The sequence below is a fragment of the Microcaecilia unicolor genome, chromosome 1 (assembly GCF_901765095.1).
Source record: "Microcaecilia unicolor chromosome 1, aMicUni1.1, whole genome shotgun sequence".
Lineage (NCBI taxonomy): Eukaryota > Metazoa > Chordata > Amphibia > Gymnophiona > Siphonopidae > Microcaecilia > Microcaecilia unicolor.
Genome location: NC_044031.1, coordinates 118,739,106 through 118,758,770, shown reverse-complemented (window position 1 = coordinate 118,758,770; position 19,665 = coordinate 118,739,106). Strand labels below are relative to the sequence as shown.

Here is a 19,665-nt window from a genome sequence, read left to right as displayed (position 1 = left end):
ATGCATGGGGACATCAACGCATATCATTGATATTCTAACAGGATGGGTGTGGATAGGTGAGGAGTGGGGTGATTAACAGAGACATACAGCTTTATGGTTTATAATGGGCTAGGAACCCCAGGGACAGCACTTCACAGAACCAGGACACTGTACCAGTGATTTCACAGTGAGAATACTGAAAGGTAACTTTAAAACCATACAAGAACGTAAGACCTTTGAAGTCAGAATGATTGACTATTTTAACACCCAACAGAAAGGACTTAACAAGGATCTGGGGTTCCTAGCGCATTATAAACCATAAAGCTGTATGTCTCTGTTGATCACCCCACCCCTCACCTATCCACACCCATCCTGTTAGAATATCAATGATATGCTTTGATGTCCCCATGCATACCTCCTACCCACCCCCATCCTCCCACCCTGTCAGACTGTCATAGTAATGCTTGAATGTTTTCACTTATATACACTGTCAGCTAGCACATTTGCTTATTTCCGATCTGACGAAGGGCAACCTTCGAAAGCTAATCAAGAAATGTATTAAGTTATGTCCAATAAAAAAGGTATCATCTTATTTTCTTTTCCATGTTTTATTTTGTTTGATTTCTATTGATAACCTTAAGAGTGAACTAACACGGCTACCACACTCCTCTACTTATATCTCTAAACAAATTGAAAACAATAGTATTATTTCAATCCCCCCCAAAAAATAATTATATCTCTCTATCTATCTATCTATCTATCTATCTATCTATCTATCTATCTATATATATATATATATATATATATATATATATATATATATATATATATATATATATATATATATATATTGGTAGGGATCAGGCTCAAAAGAAGCCTCAAGTATATTTTGTTTTCACATATCACTTCTGATTCTTGGAGGTATTTTTCAACACCTTGCTTTTCCTCAACTTATTTTATTTGCTATCACATCCTAACACCAATATATATAGTACTTATCTTAAATCACTGTGGGGGTCTTTTACTAAAGCTCAGCTTGAGTTATCTGCAGCATTATTTTATTCCTATGGGCCCTACTGCAGATAACTCGAGCTAAGCTTTAGTGAAAGACCCCTTGTGCTTCTTTTCCATTTCTTATTACTGTCCATAAAGGGAATTTTGAGATGTATAAAAGACAGTGAAATACCATCGTTGTTTTCAATTTGTTTAAAGATTTGGAAATGTGATTCCTAGGTATTTTAAAGGTTTGCCACTAGTTTAGAAGCATGAAAATATTTTGGATGGGAAATGAATTAACACATTTTTTAAATAGCATTTAAATATATTTTCTGAGTATAGCAAGTATTAAGTTGTTGCATATCTTTAACAACATTTTTTGGAGGTCATGCCATCTTAATACAGATTACATGGAGACAGTTCATGATCTGGTCACAGGTACTGCAAGCACCAGTTGAATGTATCTGCACTGGATATGACCCTGCCACAGAGCCCATACTTTTTAAAACTACTGTGAACACTTTTAAGGGCCATATCACTGAAAAAGAAGTGACAGAAAAAACAAAAACTTCAATTTTAAAACAGAAACCCTGGCTGAATTGCAAAGCATCAAAACCATGGCAAGACGACAAACCTGGAAAATCATGAAAACTTGAAAAAAGAAGAAAAAAAAAAGAATGAGGCCCACAAATGTGAAGAAAATGTATAGGCTTAAAGGTTTTAGTTTCTGTGACAGGAAGGATGTCTAATCAATTCCACTGAAAACTGAGGAGGCCTCACGTGGTAATACAGCACAGGAAGTGATGCAACATGCATAGATGGCTCACAAAAGCCATCCAGACATTTTCTAAGCTGCTTTTTAGCATGCAGGATCCATCGCATGACACCACCCATTTGTAGGGCAAGGTGTCTTGCATGTCCTGAGAGAAAGATATATACCCTTATCCTAAACCACTACCCTTTACCTCTGTAAACGTGGACTGAAATTTGGTCTCATGAAAACATCTGCTAGTGTTAATATCAGAGCTCAGCTAAATTACTTAGAAAACTTCTGGAAATTTAGAATGTAGTAACATACTCAAGCACATGCCAGAATAAACTATCTTGGCTAGTCAGGAAAATGGAGGAGTACCCTAATGGTTAGTGTAGTGGGCTGAGACCCTGGAGAACTGGGTTCAATTCCTAGTGCAGTGCCTTATGACTCTGGGCAAATCACTTAACCCTCTGTTGCCCCAAGTACAAAACTTAGATTATGAGCCCACTAGGGACAGAAAAAGTACCTGTATATAATATATGTAAACCACTTTGGTTGTACCCACAGAAAGGTGTTATGTCAAATTCATGACCCTTGACCCTTTACAGTGTCATCTAGTACATAAGCATGACATGCATTTCCTCTACTTGCAGCATATGTTTGAGAAACCATATTTGCTGCTATTCCATCAAAGAACTAGCTTGTCATCCTCTAAGCACAAGTCAGTATAAGTTCTTATCTTCCATTTTGAAAAGCTTTAAAAACATATCTGTTTAAAACAAATGTTCCTCTAAGCAGGGGCGTAGCCAGACAATAGATTTTGGGTGGGCCTAGGCAAGATTTGGGTGGGCACCAAGTGTTCTCCCCCCTCCAAAAAAAAAAAATCTCAGCTGGTGGGAAAATGCTTCTTTCCAACTTGGCAGCAGGAATGCACTGAAAACTGAGCATGCGCAGGTGCCGGTGTCATGGGGAGTAGCGTTTTTGTTACCATCAGGGGGAAATCTTCAGCTGGCGGAGCTTGGGATTCCCACCAGTTACCACTAAACATATGCTACTGTTGAGTGGGCCCACCCAAGCCCACCTGTGGCTATGCCACTGCCTCTAAGCAATTATTGTTTCATTGTAAGCCACATTGAACCAAAATTGTTTTTTTTTAATAATGTGGGATATAAGAACAAATAAATAAATTCATTGTAGGTTGTTTTCCCCCACATAGTAGCACTAAACTATTCTGAGCTCCTTGACTCAGACTCATCAAATTTCACCATGTTATGCATTTTCAATTAACCAAAATCAGGCAAACTATTGCACAAGCTACTTTAACTCTCAAATTATAGATGAATTGCACAGACGTTAGGAAAGGTCAACTTTTCTTTCATTTCTGTTTATGGCAGATAGCTGAGCCATAATTCTTCAGAGTTTAAAAAGGTCCCCATTTCATTGGAAATGAAGCATGGTCTGGAGAAGTGACAATCTAAAAACGCAGCCAAGGTAAGCATGCAAGAAAAGCTTTACACTTGGCAAGATGTTAACAGTCATCTGGCTGGCTTACTATTTGTGATTTCTTTTATAGATGATCAAACATATAAAGGGTTTATTTTCTATCTTATTTATGGGGAACATACACTGCAGTACTTAAATATATGTATTTACCTAGCAGTAAAACCCAGCTATGACTCAGCTGTGTATGTTTAGGTACCAACAGCAGGAAAAAGAAAGGGGGGTATTATTGGGGAACTGGATTTTGCTCATGCCTTTCTCTAAAGTTCCAAGTGAGTTACATTCAGGTACAGTAGATATTTTGGAGTTTTTACAGGTCTCTGGAGAGACAGTGCCTCACTGGGTTGAGTATGAAAGCTGGTATACAAATAAAGAATAAACACTGGGTTACTGTAAGTGAAGGATTACAGCGCTATGGCATGCAACCACAGGGGACACAAAACAACACTGAAGCTAAATAAAGCACAGCCCTGCTGGCAGGTTTTGAAACCCCCTCTAGAATTTCTGCCCTGATGTCCAGCATGTGTAACATTGACCATGGCCATAACTCAATAGAGACCAATCAGACTGAGCTGGAGGCCCACAACGGCAAAAGGAAAGCACCAAGTCTAAATAAAATGCTGTCTTTCAGGGAATGAGAAATCTTCCCCTTCATTTACTGATCAGCTCAGGTTATTGAAGAGGCCAGTTTGGAAAGCAGAAAGGGTTTCTTGTAAGGCATGGACATATGAAAGTAGTAGTAGCTGGAAATGGGAAGCTCAGTGATCTTAGAGGCAATGAAGGCTCATTTTTCTCAACTACTACAGAAAGTTCCAAATAGATCAAAACTAATCTTACAAAAATGTTGATTCTTGCCTTGAGAGATGATTTGAAAGGGGTCACGTCTCAGATAGTGAGATGTTAGCTTTTGTTCTTGAAAAAATATTGCAGGAATTCTTTCAAGATTAGATTTTGAGACTAGTTGATTAGCTAAATATGTGAAATTGGAGGAAGATATTAGTTTAGGTGAGACTGTGACAGTCGATGTGGATGCATCCTCTATGTTTCTGTACTCGGAGTTTAGAGAAGTTTCAGTGACTGAAGTACATTCTTTAATTTGTACCATGCATCTCTGTTTGTCTTACCTCAATCCATGACCTTTTATCTTGTCTGCTGCTATATAGTAACATGGTAACATAGTAGATGACGGCAGAAAAAGACCTGCACGGTCCATCCAGTCTGCCCAAGAAATGTGCCACTTTTTTGTGTATACCTTACCTTGATTCATAAAGGGGATGGCCAAACTTCTGATGTCCCCTCACAATGCCTCACCACCCTAAAGATTCCCTCCCAATGACCCCCCCCCCCCCCCCATACAACTCAAATCCCAAAGACTGCTGCCCTGAAAACCCCTTCTGATGTGGCACCTGAATAAAACTCCCCTCCTGATGCCCCTCTTCTCAGTACAACACTCCTTCCCAATACCCCAACTCTGCCACAAAGACACCTCTTACTGATGATCCCCCACCTCAAAGCTCCCAGTCACCCAATGCACCCCTTACCCTTCTGTAGGCCTCCCCACTACCTATCTTAAGTAATCTCTTGTGTTTAGTGGGATCGGGGCAGCTTGACCCTAGCTTTTAAGATGTGTATTAACTAGCACTTAGGTGTGTATATTACATACCTTTAGATACATGGCTAAATACTGATTTTACAAAGCTGGGATATAAAGGTCCAAAACGCAAAAAAAAAAAAAGTGCATATGACAAGGGGATGTGATTTGGTCATGTTTTGAGCAAGCCTAAAAATAGTGTATTCAGCATATTAGAAAGGGAATGCATGTCTTTGGCCAAACTGATCAATGTCAGGACTTCTAGGGTTCAGAACAGTGCTCATATTGAGCAATATTCCACTGGAGGAATTAGGAGAGGTCTCCTCCTTAATCCCCCAGTGGTTTATGTTTCCCTCCCCAACCCTCAGCGGGAAAACTGTGTGTATAGTTTTGGATAATCAAAAGTGCAGGCATTGTGTTTGTCCTGGTCAGTACCTGCTCAAAATGCAAGTGCAAATTTACCAAAATGGTGGAATAATCACTTTGGGTGGCAGTCAGTTCTGTTATATCACAAAATGGAAATAGCCTCTGCAAGTTTTACTGGACTCCACAACAAAAAGACACTGACTTGGTCTCCCCTAACGAACTATATTCACCCAACTTGAAAGTAATCCTTAATCAATCTTAATGCCAGAATACGTATTGACTTGAATCATTTCTCCAACTCTTATTATTATTATTAGTATGTCCCTATTCTATTGCTCCATTTTACTGTTATACCTTTTATGTATGTATGTAATTATGAAAACTTTAATAAAATTTCTGGAGGAAAAAAAGGAATAATCAAAGAAAAGATTGATTTCTATTTGACTATTAGGACAAACTTTGCAGGTAAAAACAATCCACAGGATTTAAGGGGAAAGGGAGAGGGGAAGGACTTGATATACCACTTTTCTGTGGTTTGTATACAACTGCATTCAAAACAGTTAACATATTACATACCAGGTACTTATTTGTACCTGGGGTAATGGAGGGTTAAGTGACTTGCCCAGAGACACAAGGGACTGCAGTAGGAATCAAACCTAATTCCCCAGGATCAAAGTCTGCTGCACTAACCACTAGGCTAATCAAACGAGAAGTGTTTGGTAACATATGCCTCAGCATGCAAGCATTAAAATACAATTATTGGCCCATTATTTATTTTTGTTACATTTGTACCCCACACTTTCCCACTCATGGCAGGCTCAATGCAGCTTACATGGGGCAATGGAGGGTTAAGTGACTTGCCCAGAGTCACAAGGAGCTGCCTGTGCCCGGAATCAAACTCAGTTCCTCATGACCAAAGTCCACCACCCTAACCACTAGGCCACTCCTCCACATTAGTGTAGTAGAAGGTATAAAACAGTGTTTCCCCAAGTTGGGCATGGAGTACCCCTTGCAAGTCAGGTTTTCAGGATATCCACAATGAATATGCAAGAAAGAGATTTGCATATAATAGAGGCAATGCATTTAAATCAAGTTCATGCATAACCATTGTGGATATCCTGAAAACCTAACTGGCAAGGGGTACCCCAGGACTGGACTTGGGAAACAGTGGTATAGAATAATCTGAACTAATCTTTGCAAGTGATTTAAGAATCATTTTCACAATACTACACAGTTCTTCTTACCAACTTGGTAGACCGCTCGGAAGCGAGCCCCTGTTGCTGAAGCAGCAGATCTAAATCTGAGCCAGAGTCTGTTCGAAGAGGAAGTAATAGGAGCAGGGACTGTGCTGCCACAGTACCTCTCAATCAATGGATCTATCTCAGTGCCGCCATCCCGAACCTAAATCCATGAAAATAAAATAATATATAAAATATTGAAATGAGATTTGTTAACTCATAAACTTATGAGTGAATATAGAACAGTGGCAGTTGCAGCATTTTTAAAAAATGTCTGTTACAGTATTTAAAAAAATACATACTACTATTTATCATTTTTATAGTGCTACTAGACGTACGCAGCGCTGTACACTTGAACATGAAGAGACAGTCCCTGCTCGACAGAGCTTACAATCTAATTAGGATAGACAAACAGGACAAACAAGAGATAAGGGAATATTAAAGTGAGGGTGATAAAATAAGGGTTCTGAACAAGTGAATAAGGGTTAGGAGTTAAAAGCAGCATCAAAAAGGTGGGCTTTTAACTTAGATTTAAAGACGGTAAGAGATGGCGCTTGACATACCGGCTCAGGAAGTCTATTCCAGGCATATGGTGAAGCAAGATAAAAGGAACGGAGTCTGGAGTTAGCAGTGGAGGAGAAGGGTGCAGATAAGAGAGATTTACCCAGTGAATGGAGTTCCCGGGGAGGAATGTAGGGAGAGATGAGAGTGGAGAAGTACTGAGGAGCTGCAGAATGAATGCACTTATAGGTCAATAAGAGGAAACGGATAGGAAGCCAGTGAAGTGACTTGAGGAGAGGGCTAATATGAGCATAACGACACTGGTGGAATATTAGTCGCGCAGCAGAATTTTGAACAGATTGAAGAGGAGAGAGATGGCTAAGTGGGAGACCTGTGAGAAGCAAGTTGCAATAGTCTAAGCGAGAGGTGATAAGAGTGTGGATGAGGGTTATGGTAGTGTGCTCAGAAAGGAAAGGGCGATTTTTGGGTGATATTATAGAGAAACTAACGACAGGTTTTAGCCGTCTGCTGAATATGTAATACAACGATCATGGTTGGCTATACAAATAGCAATGAACTCTGTAAATAGCATCCAAATTTGAGCACTGAAAAAAAATGCCATTCTATAAAAAAGGCGCCCAAATTCGTGTGCCATTTATAGAATAGTGCTTAGTGCCAGAATCTGCAGCATCCAAAAGATGGTTTATAAGAACTGAAACCTGGTGTAAATGCTTGTGCCTAAATTAGGTGCAGATCTGTCATATTCTATAATGCTGTACATAATTTGTCAGAACGCCCCTAATCTGTCCATACTTCTGCCATGGCCACACCCTCTTTTCAGATTCACATGGAAAATGTACACAAACACCTTTATAGAATCCCAACTAGGAATATGCATGCGTAAATTGTAATTGTTGCCAATTAGAACCAATAATTGCCAATTAACTGCTCATTCACTGATTAATTTGTGCTCACAATTATATAATACACCACGGGGGGCCTTGGGGGCCTGGGCCCTCCAAATTGGATTCAGTCCCTACAAAGTCTGCTGGTTTGGCTGGCGAGGGTCCATAACCACCACCACCAGCAGAAGCCTTCCTCCAGCGCTGTTTGTCGCAGCACTTCCTGCCCTGCTCCGCTCTGCGCACATTCTTGGTTTTACTGAAATTGAGCATGCACGTGGATTCACGTATGCCCAATTTAATTTAAACTGAGCGTGCTTGGTGGTGAAGGAAGCAGGGCAGGCAGCACTGGAGGAATTTTTCTGCTGCTGGGGCTTGGGGACCCCTTCAGTCCAGGTATTTGGGGTTGTGGAGGGGGTGGAGAGCAGCAGGGAGGCAAAGCAAAATGTCCCCCCCCCCACACACACTCACACACACTTTAGGCTCATGCCTCCCCAAATTTGAAGTCTGCTACACACCTGGAATATGCCCGATGTGTGCCAAGTTTGGGCGCCATATATAGAATCCAGGGGATAGTGGTGATATTCAGACACTACAAATGTAGTTAGCCAATTTACATTAGAACTAGCTTCAGCCTAAAGCAAACCACCTAGCTATATGTATAGGAGCAGATTTAGTAAATAGGATCTCAAGACTGCCAAAAACATGTGTCAAGGAGGTAACCATAGACAGAAGGATGCTAGGCTGGGCAAAGAGAGAAGAATGACTAGCAGAAAAAGGGAGGTGTTAATGCCCCACTTGGAATATTGCATTCAGTTCTGGAGGCCATATCTTGCTAAGGACATAAGGAAACTTGAAGCAGCCCACAGGAAGACAACAAAAATGATATCAGAATTGCACCAAGAGATGTATGAGAAGGGACTTGACGATCTGAATATGCGTATCCCTGAGGAAAGACGGGATAGAGAAGATATAAAACAGAATATGAGTAATGGAGTACCTCAAGGACAGGTGCTGGGGCCTATTCTGTTCAATATATTTGTGAGCGACATTGCCAAAGATTTAGAAGGAATGGTTTGCCTTTTTATGGATGATACTAAGATTTGTAAAAAAGTGGACACTCCGTAGGGAGTGGAAAACATGAAAAAGGATCCACAGAAGTTAGAAGAATGGTCTTATGTTTGGCAATTAAAATTCAGTGCTAAGATGTGCAAAATGATGCAATTAGGGAGCAGAAATCCAAGGGTGACATATGTGCTAGGCGGTGACAGGCTGATATTCACAGACAGGGAGAGGGATCTTGGGGAAATAGTATCTGATGATCTGAAGGTGACAAAAGTGTGACAAGGCGGTGGCCGTAGCCGGAAGGATGCTAGGCTGTACAGAGAAAGGTGTAACCAGCAGAAGAAAGGAGGTGTTGATGCCTCAATACAACTTGTTGGTGAGGCCCCACCTGGAGTACTGTGTTCAGTTTTGGAGGCAATATCTTTAAAGATGTAAGAAGACTTGAAGCAGTCCAGAGGAACTTAACAAGAATGATATGGGGCTTGCGCCAAAGGACATAAGAGAAGAGACTGGAAGACCTGAATATGTATACCCTAGAGGAGAGGAGGGACAGAGGAGATATGATACAGATGTTTAAATACTTGAAAGGTATTAATACAGAAACAAATATTTTCCAGAAAAGGGAAGTGGTAAAACTAGAGGACATGACTTGAGGTTGTGGGGTGAAAGACTTAGGAGTAATGTCAGAAAATTTTTTTTCACATAGAAGGTGGTGGATGCCTGGAATGACCTCCTGAGGGAAGTGGTGGAGAAACACTGTGGTGGAATTCAAAAAGGCATGAGATGAACACAGAGGATCTCTAATTAGAAAATAAATGATATAAAAAAACAAAACTTAGGTTTGTAAATGTGTTTGCATGTCAAGTTGTGCACCTAATCACAACACCTCTACTCAGGAAATCTAGACTACCCCAACTTGACATTTCGTCCTTTAGATTGTAAGCTCTTCTGAGCAGGGACCGTCCTTAGTTATTAATTTGTACAGCGCTGCATAACCCTAGTAGCGCTCTAGAAATGTTAAGTAGTAGTAGTAGACTGCAACTCTGGCTGCATCAATTAAGGCCAGTGCTGGGCTGACTTGTATGGTCTGAGTTCCGCATATGGCGATCCAGTTTAGGATGGGCTGGAGAGAGCGTTGACGGAAACTCCAGTGGTTTGGAACATGAGGACAGTGCTGGGCAGACTTTTATGGTCTTTGTCCCACAAATGACAAGACGGATTTGGATAGGCTGGAGTGGGCTTTGACGCCAACTCCAGTAATTGGAACATAAGGACAGAACCGGGAGAACTTCTATGGTCTATGTCCCAGCAACACCAAAGAAAGACCAAGATCAGGTATATAATATCACATTCATTGTTGATTTAAATCTTGAATTGATAATGAATGTGACTGTTGGGCAGACTGGATGGACTATTCAGGTCTTATCTGCCATCACTAACTACATTACTATGTTAATATCCATATCCATATCTCTGGACATTTAGGGCCTGTTTACTAAGCTGTGCTAGCATTTTTAGTGTACGCTAGCCATGTAGATGCCCATAATATTCCTATGGGCATCTACATGGTTAGCACGCACTAAAAACGCTAGGGTACCTTAGCAAACAGGGCCTTTAAGTTTGAAAATGGATGTCCATACTGGATGTTTCCAACTCATGGGCATCCATCTCGCATATTTTTTAAACGGCTGCAATCTGTCTGAAAATACAAGTGAGATGGACATCTGCTTGGGACATTCTGATTTGGACATCCTTTTGAAAATGCCCCTCCACATGAATTCTTTGCTTCAGTCTTTGTTGATAAAGATGTGGAGGAGACACCCATGCCAGAAATGGTATTTAATGGTGGCGAGTCAAATGAACTGAAACATATCTCTGTAAACCTGGATGATGTAATGGACCAATTTGACAAACAACAGAGTAGCAAATCACCCAGACTGGATGGTATACAATTCAGAATACTGATAGAACTAAAAAATGAACTTTCGGTGCTTTTAGTAATAATATGTAATTTATCTTTAAAAACAAGCATGGCTCCTGAAGATTAGAGGGTGGTCAATGTAATGCCATTTTTAAAAAAGAATTCCAGAGGTGACCTGGGAAATTATAGACTAGCGAGCCTGTCTTCAGTGCCAGGCAAAATAGCGGAGACTATTATAAAGAACAAAATTACAGAATATACATAGGCATGGATTAATGGGACAAAGCCAACATGGATTTAGCAAAGGAAAATCTTGCCTCACCAATCTGATGATGTTTCAATTCCTATTGTTCATGAAATACAAAATTTAGGTGTTATTTTGGACTTTGTTTTAACTATGAAATGTCAGGTTCAAAAAATTATTTGAACAGTATTTTTTTTAAATAACATCTGAGCAGGAGTTTGAAAAATGTGCTTATCAATCTAAATTTAGATTAGTGATCTAAACTGTGATTAGTCACTTCTTTGGCTACTGCAGTGGTCTGTTGATGGGTCTATCTAAGGCTTAACTAGAGATCATTGCGGTAGCCCAGAATGTGGTGGCTAGAATAGTGTGATGTGAGATATTCTCACATCACACCAGTGTACTCTTTCATTGGCAGAATAAAATTATAAATAATTGATCTGTAAAAATTATTTAAATTTCTTATTATTGTTAAGTATTTTTTATTCTAATTCCCAGTGTTTTTCTGTGGGGGTTTAGCTCGAGTTATCTGCAGCAGGGCCCATAGGAATAAAATGGGACTTGCTTCAGATAACTCGAGCTAACCTTTAGTAAACGACTCCCTCAGTTTCTTGTTTGTTGGTTGGTTTGTATTGGGAGGCTGGCTAGAAATGTCAAAATTACATTAGAATACATAAACAGGCCTGCAGTTTCCAACCACCTTGATATCATTTATATATGTCTTATTGTAACCCATCCTTGACTTACTGTAAAGACAGCTAAATACTTCAGGGGCCCTTTTACAAAGGAGCGCTGAAAAATGGCCTGCAGTAGTGTAGACGCATCTTTTGGGCACACAAAGAATCATTTTTCAGCGCACCTGTAAAAAATGCCTTTTTAAAATTTTTGCCGAAAATGGACATGTGGCAAAATGAAAATTGCCAAGTATCCAGTTTGGGTCTCAGACCTTACCGCCAGCCATTGACCTAATGGTAAGGTCTCACGCGGTAACCATGCAGTAATGACCTACGCATGTCAAATGCCACTTCGCGTACATCCAATACACTCATCCAAAAATAAAAATTATTTTTCAGATGTGCATATCGGATGCGCACCAAAAACAAATTACCGCAAGAGCCACGTGGTAGCAGGGTGGTAACTCCAGTTTGGCGCATGTTGGGTGCGCGTAGATGCTTATGCAGCTTAGTAAAAGGGTCCCAAAGTAAATACATAAAAAAAAAGTTTTGGTAAAGAAGGAAAACATCAATTCTTCTCTAATCACACAAAACTACTTCCACTTTCAAGGATATATAGATCAGATCCTTCAGTGGATTCTCCAGAAGCTCTCTGACCTCCTTAGTATGCTAAGTTGTGTGCTATTTGACCCTATGGCTATGGCTACTTTTAATTTTTCCAGCAATATCTACATTATACCTGTCATCAAAACTCACATAGTACTGTTCAGATCTGCATTTGATCATTCAACTACATGCAGTTTACTTAATTTCCAGAGACTTATCTTCAGTGTTTTTACGGTCTTTTAAAAGGGAACTCTATCTATATCTCTAACACAAGAGTTCTCAACTGAGTCCTTGGGACACACCTAGCCAATTAGGTTTTCAGGATACCCACAATGAATATGCATGAAATAAATTTGCATACACTGCCTCCATTGCATGCAAATCTGATGCATATTCACTGTGGGTATCCTGAAAACCTGACTGGCTGGGTGTGTCTAGAGGACTGAGTTAAGAACCCCTACTCTAACAGATATGTATATTAACATTTCAGAATCCATTAGATAAAGGTATATATTACCTCAATATAATTCCAGGAACAGCCACTATGGTTCTCCAGCTCTAAATGGGTGAAATTGAGATAGATTTTTTCACCGGTCGGCTGAGTGATAATGTAGACACACTGCTTGTTGCTAGTGTGTAGGTTAGGCCAGTTAGGAGAAACAACAACTCCCATGCTGTCTGTGTAATTTCCTCCACAGCCAGAATCTGCTAGATTAATGAGAGATATTAAGGTTTTATAGGTGCCTATAAAAATAGAATACACTGTGGTTTTAGAAACTGGTTACCAAATATGGATGTGCATTCATTTGACATGACAAGAGAATTTTGTTTTTTTTTCCCTGTGTCATCAATAGTGTGCACTATGGATCAATGATACTCAAGATTTATCAATGGGCACCATGTTGTACAATAGTGCACACTATTTGATCAATCATGTATGTTACTGTGCAATAGTGCACACTATTTGTAACACTGGTCTCAAAATGAAAGTTTAAAAAATATTAAAATACAGAATGAAAAAAATGTTTTCCTGCATATCCCTAGCAGAAAGTTGACAACACGAATTACCCATGAAAGGGCATATGGTTTGTCATCTTACTGATGATCATTACTCTCATAAGTGCCATCTCTTCACGTAACATAGGAACCTCGCAAAAGACGTTTAAGCAGAGACTGCACAAGTATTATGTTGCATATTAAGATGTAGTAATATTCAAAGTTTGTGTCTGACTGCTTGAGTTAGCATAGTAAAACACCAGCTTTGAATATTCCCTACCGCTCAATGGTTACACAATGCCCAGTCCACTCATTGGTCACACAAAATGTAGCCAGACAAATAGAAGCAGAACTGGAGGCGTTCAAAGGGTATCATTATAGTTTAGCCAGACACCAATTACATTCAGTGCTCTCTGGCTAAAGTTATCTGAAAGTCTGGTAAAGGTGAAGAGAGGTCCTAAAGTTATCCACATAGGTTTGCCATTGAATATATTCAGTTAAAGTTATCAGGACAAGTCCTGCTGAATATTTACTTCAAAACATTTACTTCAAAATACCCTCCCCCTCCATTAATCCCCTCATTCTATAACATAGTGCTGAAATGTAAGTATAATTTATGTGCTAAAATTATAGAGTACTAGCACTTAAGCAGGTGAATGTACTTTTGTATGAATGTTAGCTGAGATCTCAGTGATATCCATAATTAAGATACACAGGGGTCCTTTTACTAAGATGCACTGAAAAATGGGCTCCGCTAGTGTAGGCGCGTGTTTTGGGCACGTGCAGGTCCATTTTTCAGTGTGCCTGTAAGAAAGGGTTTTTTTTTTTTAAAGTTTTGCCGAAAATGGACGTGCAGCAAAATAAAAATTGGCGCGCATCCATTTTGGGTCAGAGACCTTACCGCCACCCACTGACTTAGCAGTAAGATCTCATGCAGCAACCATGCAGTAATCATCTACGTGCGTAGAATGACAATTACTGCCCGGTTTCCACCACACGCAGGAAAATAAAAATTATTTTCTGGAGCACGTAGCAGACACGCATAAAAAATGAAATTACCGCCCAGACCACGCAGTAGCCAGGTAGTAACTCCAAACTGATGCATGTAGGACGCGCATATGCACCTACGCAGCTTAGTAAAAGGGCCCCACAATTTGCTTCCTGTGTAAATGCAAGGGGTGTACACATGGGTGGAACACGGGCAGAGCATCATTGGGGCTCCCATTTACACACATAACTTATAGAATACTGTAATTTACATGCTTAAGATCTGCATTTAGGCATGCGCTTTTATGCCTACAATTGACATGGCATAGACAGTGTGCCTAACTTTCAGTGCACAGATCCTGATTTACGCTAGTATTCTATGATGGGGTCTTGTCACCCAGTTGCCGTTATAGAATTCTTGCACAGTGTGCTGCATCCAGGTACCTAACTTTGCTACCCAGTTATAGAATTGCCTCCTTTATCCTTATCTCCCAGAAAATGTAATTAGAACTCAACAAATATTGAGGTGTAATAGGTATTAACCATACTTTCTACTTTTTGTTCAGCTCCTACATGTTTCTTTTACAATACCAATTCCTTCAGTGATCTAATCGTCTGGTGTTGGCAATCTTTCAACAGCAATGAACTGTGGCAGTGGTTCCCAAACCAGGTCCTGGAGGCACCCCAGCCAGTCAAGTTTTCAGGATATCCACAATAAATATTCATTAGAGAGATTTGCATACACTGCCTCCACTACATACAAATCTCTCATGAATATGCATTGTGGATATCCTGAAAACCTGACTGGCTAGGGTGCCTTCAGAACCAGGTTTGGCAATCACTACTACTACTACTACTAATCATTTCTATAGCGCTACTAGATGTACACAGCACTGTACACATTATGGGGTCCTATTACTAAGGCACACTGAAAATGGCTTGTGGTAGTGTAGGTGTGAGTTTTGGGCACACGCTGATCCATTTTTCAGCACGCCTGTAAAAAAGGCCTCTTTTTTGCCAAAAATGGATGTGCGGCAAAATGACCTTACCACTAGCCATTGACCTAGTGGTAAAGACTCACACGGTTACCGGGCAGTAATGACCTACATGTGCCAAATGCCACTTGGCGCGCATCCATTATGTGTGCCCGAAAACAACAAATATTTTTCAGACGCGCGTATCAGATGCGCGCCAAAAATGAAATTACTGCAAGATCCATGTGGTGCTTGGGTGGTAACCTTACGTGGCTTAGTAAAAGGACCCCTTTATGCAGGTACTTTCTCTGTCCCTAGAGGGCTCACAATCTAAGTTCTGGTACCTGGGGCAATAGAGGGTTAAGTGACTTGCCCAAGGTCACAAGGAGCTGCAGTGGGAATTGAACCCAGTTCCCTACGATCAACGTCTGCTTCACTAACCACTAGGCTACTCTACCACTGAACTATGGCATAAAAATTATGGGTTATGATAGCATTTTAAGAAACAAATTAGAGCAAAGCAGAGACCTGCCACATAAATGGAAAGTCAACATTTACAGAGCTGTAAACTTACAAATGATTAAATTGTGACTCTGTGGCTCAGTAAAAAAGGGTTAAGTCCTGTGAGAGGAGAGTGGGATTAAAGAACAGATTTGATAATGCAAAACAAAATGATGATTGCATTACTTCGCAAGCCAGTATGTAAAAGGAACAATTAATTTCTGACATAGTTTGGTGGATCAATAAAGGGATTTGATTTTAAAAACTATTGTAATGAGGGATAGCATAGAGGAAGGAGCGCACAGCCACTACAAGAATACAGATGGAAGAGAATTTAACAGTGTATATTTGTCTGGTGGTGAATTTGTAAAGGTCTTTCTTAATAGCTCTTAATATTAAGCCAGAGAGGCACATTCACTTACAGGGTGATGTAGTGTATGTAATATGGAAACCTCTGTCAGTGACTGTGCTATCAGAATGGAAGTGAATCCATGCATATGGACCAGTGGTCTGAACTGGTGATGGGGAGCCACTGCTGCAGAATTTTCCAAGCACAGCGTCTTGTGGAAGGAGTCCATCTCGAATCTGAGTGAGAAAATAAACATCATTGTCAAAAATATCTGTTTTGGAACACATACAAATAACAGGTCACTTAAAAATACTTGGATCGCCTTACCAAAAACTCCTAATCATACATTCGGTATGCTTTTTTTTTAGGCAGAACATTGTTATGAAAGGATGGCATTACATAAGATGTGTAGAATTTATTCTTCTCTACTTTCAGAGTGGAACAGCCTACTACAGGGCTTCTAAAATTTATTCTGGGGATACCACATTCAGTCAGGTTTTCAGAAGGCATGTGCAACAGTTTGAAGTGGCAAGAGAAATGTTGTTGGCATTTCCCATACTGTTTCATGCAATGTTTAACAAAAAAAAGGGAGGGAGCCCCCACCCTCCCCCCCCAAAAAAAAAAATTCCAGATTTTTCATGAGTTGTCAGTATAGTGCACTATTCATCATTAGGAGCACCATTGAAGTGTGCAATACACTAATTGTGCAATACAGCACTTTATTAATGACACTGCCCCTGAAACAACAAAAAAACATTTTAAAACTCCACATCTTCTAAAAATCCCACAGGAAACTAAACTGAACAAAAATTTCTAGCCTGCACATCCCTAGTTTTCTGGACATCTACAATGAACCTGTCCGAGATAAGCTTCCATACGTTAGTGATTCAGGGGTTGTGAGACAGGAGTGGTAGCAATGTAAGGCAACCTGAACCCTAGCAATACTACCAGGAGACTATCACTAGAGGTCATGAGTGTCATTTGGATCCTGGTACTGGCAAGTACAGGAGTGACTGGGGATCACTTTTGCTCCCTGACACCTGATCCACCAACAATTTCTTAAGGTTGACCCACAGGGGCCCCAGAGGTGATGGAGGCTTTTTGTGAATCTGAGAGTCAACGGTGATAGGGTGGAGTTGGCAACTTCTGTGTTTTCAAGGGGTAAGGGTGTCTGGGGGGGTTGAAGTATATTCAGTGAGGGCTTTGCTGTGGGGAGGAGGGGGAGGGACCCCTGCACTGCATATCTTTTTGACAGCACCAGCTCCTTTAAGTGTTTGTGGCCCAGTGCTCCAAGACAAAAAAAAAAAAACACCAGTTTTGAGCTGGTGTTAACTTTCCTGCAATAGATCAATGCAAGCTACATTAGATTCACTTAATGGTTTTTCATGCATTGCATCTTATTATATAGCTCAAAGTACCTTAAACTAACATAGTAACATAGTAGATGATGGCAGACAAAGAACTATATGGTCCATCCAGTCTGTCCAATAAGATAAACTCGAATGTATTTGTGTAAATATGCACTAAATGTGTAAACATGCATTAAAGTATTTTGCCATTTAACACTAGTTAAGGAAATAATGAATGATTTTCGCCCCTTAAGTAATTACCTCCTAAAAAGTAGTATTAGATTGAAGGTCTAAAATTCTTTGGCCTCAATTTAATCTTCTCTACCCCCACCCAAGCATATCTCTTAATTTATAGTCAATATCCCTAATTAAGAGAATGAGGGAAATTTGTCACCACTGGGTATTTTTATCAGCAAGTGTTCCACCCTAAACAAATTATCTGCAATTCAGTGAGAAGCAAACACATGCCAAAAAAAAAGCATTAAATAGAGCATACAAGAGTATACCAAATAATCTTAAGGCCCTTTATGTTAGTTTAGGTATCCCTACTTGCTTAGCGACTTTAAACAATTAAACAACTCACAAGTACTAAAATTAAGATGGCAGTCCAGCAGCAAGATAAATGCTATCCGATATTTTCTAGAATGCCACATGTATGATTTTCTCCTAATTGGTGAGAGGTCATGTGTACACATGGTGCAAAGAGCTCCTGGCTGTCAAAGAATGAGTTTGATCTCTGGATGCTGGAGTAGCTGACTTGGAGGAGCTGAGACAGAGGTTTATAAAGGAGACCTACAGGGAGATAATAAAGACGTTCTACAGTCTGCCAGCCTCTGTACTGTCTTGGAGGAGAAAGGTCACCTGAAAGGAGTCAGCTTAATGAGGTAGAAAGTGATCCTGTAGCTAAGGGATGCAGTAACCTTTTGTACTGAGGGTATGTCTCAAGGGCTTCTGCTCAAGAAGTAAGCGTTAGGACAGCATTTAAGGCAGCATGTATATAGTAGGGTGGCTGGTGGATGTGAGGATTGCTTTATCACTTGCTTGCCTGATGCAAAGGTGGTGAACCTCACCCATCACCTAGATAAGATTTTATACAGTACTGGAGTAAAACTGTGTCTTGGCTCATTTAGGAGCCAATGACATAGGACAGTGTAGGTGGGATGTTCTGGAAGCCAGATTTAGAAAGTTGAAATCCAGAGTCTTCATGGTAGCATTCTCAGAAATGTTCCCAGTTCTACATGCAGGATGTAAGAAGCAAGTAGAGCTTGAGAATGTCAATGCAATGATGAGACAATGTACCAAAAAGAGGATTTACATTCATCAGGAACTGAGCAAAATTCCAGGGAAGGGGGAGGCTATTCTAAAAAGATGTCCTCTACCGTAACTGAGGCAGACCAAGCTGCTGGTGCTATAATTTAAAAAGAAAGTAAAGAGGCTTTTAAACAAGACCCTAGTGGAAAGCTGACAGCACTTAGATAGTCAGGTTTTCATGATATCCAAAATGAATATGCATGACATATATGCAAATCTCTTAGAGGTAGTGCATGCAAATTTATCTTATGCATATTCATTGTGGATCTGCTGAGGCTAAATGTGTCCTGAGGACATGATCAAATCTGAGTTAATAACTGGAGTGAATTCACTAAGGAAATCTACTATATTAGCATTTAACTTTCCAAAGGGGAACTAAGAGAAAAAAAGTAAAACAAAACAACTGAAAGGAACAGCAACAAAGGTTAAGAATTTAAATCAGAATTTAAATTTGTTTAAAAATACCACCTTGGAAACCCAGACTATGTGCAGTCCACATATTAAACAGGATGGAAGACAGGCACAGTCACAGTCACAGTCACAGACAATGTGGTTAAGAGGTGAGGTGAAATAGGTTATTCTAGCCAAAAAACACATCTTCCACATAAAAGGAGAAAACACTGATAAGGAAGACATTGATAAGGAAGACACAAAGAGAATTTGAACAGAAGTTTTCTGTAGAGGACAAAACTAATCATAAAACTTTTTTCAGATACATTAGAAGCAAGAAGCCTGTGAGAACCATTAAAGGGAAAAGGGGGGGACGGGGACAGGTATAGTAAAAGTTTGCCTTTTACCACACTTTGATTTCCTGCCACATTCAGCAACCTGCGGGATCCCAGTTCTGCAGGTTGCTGAATC

At 40.1% G+C, this 19,665-nt stretch overlaps 1 protein-coding gene across 2 annotated transcripts in view; it reads right to left on the bottom strand.

Annotated features, from left to right (window-relative positions):
* CUBN (cubilin) overlaps positions 1-19,665 on the bottom strand; it is a 697,556-nt gene that overhangs the window by 571,278 nt on the left and 106,613 nt on the right. The window contains exons 16-18 of one of the 2 annotated variants that reach the window (XM_030199596.1): positions 16,218-16,380; positions 12,855-13,045; positions 6,431-6,587 (exon numbers count right to left, since the gene is read on the bottom strand). In XM_030199596.1, coding sequence (XP_030055456.1) covers positions 6,431-6,587; positions 12,855-13,045; positions 16,218-16,380 — 511 coding nt within the window. The remainder of the gene's footprint in view (positions 1-6,430; positions 6,588-12,854; positions 13,046-16,217; positions 16,381-19,665) is intronic. The other variant, XM_030199602.1, reaches the window with a different exon arrangement.